Source organism: Centruroides sculpturatus, unplaced genomic scaffold (genome assembly GCF_000671375.1).
Source record: "Centruroides sculpturatus isolate CEXI.00-Female unplaced genomic scaffold, Cexi_2.0 scaffold5619, whole genome shotgun sequence".
Classification (NCBI taxonomy): domain Eukaryota; kingdom Metazoa; phylum Arthropoda; class Arachnida; order Scorpiones; family Buthidae; genus Centruroides; species Centruroides sculpturatus.
Genome location: NW_019389959.1, coordinates 1 through 4,121, shown reverse-complemented (window position 1 = coordinate 4,121; position 4,121 = coordinate 1). Strand labels below are relative to the sequence as shown.

The 4,121-nt window shown below is 25.3% G+C and overlaps 1 protein-coding gene across 1 annotated transcript; it reads right to left on the bottom strand.

Moving 5' to 3' along the window:
* Positions 1-479: 479 nt before the first annotated feature.
* On the bottom strand, positions 480-4,113 carry LOC111617389. Its single transcript, XM_023358687.1, has 6 exons — positions 4,051-4,113; positions 3,942-3,980; positions 3,736-3,795; positions 3,534-3,667; positions 1,815-1,980; positions 480-1,746 (listed from the first exon to the last, which is right to left on the bottom strand). The coding sequence occupies exons 4-6, from the start codon at positions 3,641-3,643 to the stop codon at positions 1,609-1,611; spliced, it is 414 nt and encodes a 137-aa protein (XP_023214455.1). The 5' UTR covers positions 3,644-3,667; positions 3,736-3,795; positions 3,942-3,980; positions 4,051-4,113; the 3' UTR covers positions 480-1,608.
* Positions 4,114-4,121: the final 8 nt, after the last annotated feature.

Sequence of the window (4,121 nt, the reverse complement as noted above, 5' to 3'; positions counted from 1 at the left end):
TATTTATAATAAAGTTACAATAAATTAAGTTGTTATATCAGGTCAGTCCATAAGTTCTTGTGTATTTTATGATCTTGAGAAAAATTTTGTTTTGATGTTAAAAATGCCAGTCTAATGTGATACTTTTTACACTGAAGTGTTAAATTGGATCTCATTCATATAATACTGTTCAGAATTGGGAACATTTCAGTTGTTTATTTTCATTAAAATGGAAGTAACAGATGAATATAAGAGACATGTTTTATACTTTTTATTTTTAAGTGATGANAAAGCTTCAACTGGGAAATTTTACCTCATCCACCATATTTGCCAGATATTGCTCCCAGTGATTATCATCTTTTTCGGAGTTTGCAGAATTTTTTAAAAGGAAAAACTTTTGAGGATGAGAACAATGTAAAAAAGGCTATTTCTGAATATTTTGATTCAAAACCGAAATCATTTTACAAAGATGGGATTAAAAAGCTATCATCAAGATGGCAAGAAATTGTACAAAATAATGGTGAATACATTATAGATTGAAATAAGATTTAATTAAAATTTTTTGTTGCTTTTTTTGTAGATAAAAATGCGCACGAACTTATGGCCTGACCTGATATAATTATATATACAGTACCTAATTTATATATAATTATATGTACAGTACCTTATTTATATATAATTTATATATAATACTGTACAGATGATAGCAAACTCAATTTAGCAGCTCCGTAGCGTGGCGCAGGGCGGAGAAAAGTAGTTCGGCTGCTCATCCACTATTGGTCCAGATTCTATCAATCTTGTTGCAAAACGAGTCGGTGACAACATTTTAGGAGCTCCTTTATACGAATGTTGCTACAATTTTTTCGCTACGTTATAGGAATTTCCGTTATAGGGGGGTCGACTGTAATTAAATTTTTCTCAAGTTTCAAGAATGAAAAACTCATTTCAAAAGTATTTTGTAAATTCAGTTTAATATTTGAATTCATGAAACATTTTTTAAATGTCTCTCTTCAACGTTAATCCAGTATACAATAAATTAATCTGATTACACTAGGAATCCAATAATCATTGGAGATTTTTTCCAAACAAGTGTTTTATATCAATACAAACTGGATAATTCTTATTATACATTCATTCTAATGTATAAATGATATTGTTATTAAATCAGTTGTAATTAATGAAGCAATAAGAATATACATTTTAAACCTTTCAAATGCACTTTCTTATTGCTGAATTATACTGTAATGAATATTTAAACATCAAACCTTACAAATTAAAAATAAACAAAATAATTTTTTTCAGTTTGAGCTAATACAAATCTAAAATAATGAGTTAAATGGAATCCATTATGTTCCTTTTTCAATAATTAATAATTTCAGAAAACAAATTTTACAGTTTATGAATGATCGTTTCAGTTAATGATTTTTAAATAGATTCTATAGTTATTGTACTATATCTTATCTAAATTATGTAATGTATTTGCTTTGTTCATAAATGTAATTTGCATTAGTCTTGAAATTTTCCTGAACATTTTATCAATTTGTTTTGGAAACATATGCTTCTAATTGGAAGATTTTTTAATTGAATCAAATTTTAGAATATTAAACTGCACATCCTGTATAAAGAAATTTATGTGTAACAGAAATATATAACTAAAAAATAAATTATGTAAAATTTGCAAAAATAATTGCACTTTTCCATGGCATTTGAGCAGTCAGCTTCCTGATAAGATGTAAAATTTACTGGATATGTAACGTGACTGTTCATCTGAAATAAAATAAAGATATACTTGCATGTTTTTATGGAACATTTGTCTGATGAGCAAAATTACTTACAATTATTCTTGTGCTGTTTCCAAATATACATGTTGAAAGATGAGGACTGTATCTTATCGTCTCTTCCATTATATCAATGTAATTTACTCTCCAAGGATATGTTGCTAGATAGTGAAGAAAAGTTTGATTTTCTTTTGTTAAGGGAGATTCTAAAATCTCTGATTCCCTAAAATATTCAAATTATAAGATAAATTTTATATAATTTAAATGAGATTCTACAATTACTAGTATTAAATTAAGGTGCTAAGTTTAATATTTATTTGCATTTTATTATATAAAATAAAATATAACTTGTAGAATAACATTAATGTTATATTTTCAGTATTTTTAATGTAATATAATATAATTTATTAAAATGTTTTGTCAAGAACCAACTCTGATGTAGCCGTGTTTTATTCATCATCATATAATTTCATTGCAATAACCTGTGATCTTCAAGTTATTGAAATGAAATTAATTGCAAGCTAACAGGGTACACATTATTAGTCAACAAAAATAAAATTACCATTTTTATTTGATTCTGAAATAATTTGTAAAGCTTTTCTGTTAACTTAAATATGAAGTAAACAGAGTTAAATAATAGAATTACATAACAGTTTAAGGCAGATCTCATGTTTAATATGTTTGAGATGAAATTGGCTGAATGCAAAGTTGTTTGACTAGTTTCGCTTTACATATTCCCACCATTAAAGCATAGCCTGAGGGTAAAAATAATTTCATATCTGGGTACTGTACATAGGAAGAAATTTTCAGAGTTTAAAGAGTTAAACTATCAGATGGTCCTCAACTTTCAAACATTTGTCTCTTGGACAACTTGTTCTTTCATATATAATACTTTAATGTCCCAAATCATTTTTTTATACAAAAATTTCACTTACGTTCCATTGGTTTTGGTAACAGCAAAATTAATTTTTATTGCCTTTTTTTATCTAATTATGATTTTAATGTTTTATTCATTGTAACATATTCACTATAAAATAAAAAAACAATAAAACTATTCTATTTTAAGCATTTTACAATTTTTCTTTTTTAATGACTCATGGAGGTACAGTATTTTGTTATTCTAATACTTTTTTCTTGTCAATATCTTTTTACTTAATTCTGTTCATATAAAATAATGCTATAAAAAGAATTTTATTAAAAAGCCACAAAATTTATATGATTATTTCAGTATCTCACTAAAATTTATTCAAAACTCAATAGTTTAACACAATAAATATCAAAGTATAGGAAAAACAAGTATTTTAGTTGGTATAAACATTTACAAATAACACATTTGATTGAAAGCATGAAACATTTAGCCATAGAATATAATAAAACAACTGGAACTAGTTATAGAAGTTATTTTTGCTGATCATTTTTAAAGAATTATTTTTGTATGATTTGTAAATGTTTTAATTATTTATAAGTCAAGTATTTAAACTACAGAATGTATTTTAGATACTTGACTTAGTTTGTGTTGCAGACCTTGGTGTTTCATTATCTAATTTACTATTGTTACTTAGTCATTAGTGTTTTTCATTTTATTTCCCATTCTTCTAGACTGTTTGAATGTTTTCTAGGCTCTAATTTTATATTTGTTTTAGTAAATTGATAAACTAAGGCATTTTATACTGGAAATAAAATGATAATACTCCAAATTTAGAAATTAGTTAAAATTCTGAAACAATTTACAAACATTAAAAATATTGAAAGTGCTCTAAAGAATTTAATACTTACGGCCAATTTTTCTCAACACCAGCTAATCCAACAACTAGATTACATGATGGTGCACTTATTGCAAAAGATCTGGCTATCTTTGGATAATAGAGAATGAATGCCAGACACATCTCATCTTTAGTTCCTAATCCTCCCTTAGAAAAATAATTCAGATTAAGAGAAAATATTAATTAAATAAAAGAGAATTTCAAATATTACATACAAATGTTGTTATGTTTCTTCCTATTGAGTTATAAGTACATTCAGCAACAAGATGATCAGTCTAGAATAAAAGTTGATTAAAGCATAATTAATGTTAACAATAATCTGAATGTAATGTGTTAACAATAATCTGAAGTATTTAAATATTAAATTCATCAAAATATATTAATTATTCATAAAAAGGGTGATGTAAATTTTAATACTTACAGCAAGAACAGTGACTTCTTTTTGTAAGTAATGGTATTCCTAATGTTAAAATATCATTAAGTAGTAATATAAAAATCACTTAAAATGTTTTAAAAAATTAATTAATTACCTGAAAATAATAATCATAATTTTTTTCACTGACTATGGGTTGCAGTTCTTTGTTTCCTCTAAAGTGGCGAA

Bases quoted from the DNA above. Each gene is read 5' to 3' on its own strand.
- LOC111617389 (XM_023358687.1), bottom strand. From the start codon at position 3,643: ATGTGTCTGGCATTCATTCTCTATTATCCAAAGATAGCCAGATCTTTT. The intron at 1,981-3,533 runs GTAAGTATTAAA...TGAATATTTTAG, and splicing joins GGTGTTGAGAAAAATTGGCC to GGAATCAGAGATTTTAGAAT. The intron at 1,747-1,814 runs GTAAGTAATTTT...ATTTTATTTCAG, and splicing joins GAAACAGCACAAGAATAATT to ATGAACAGTCACGTTACATA.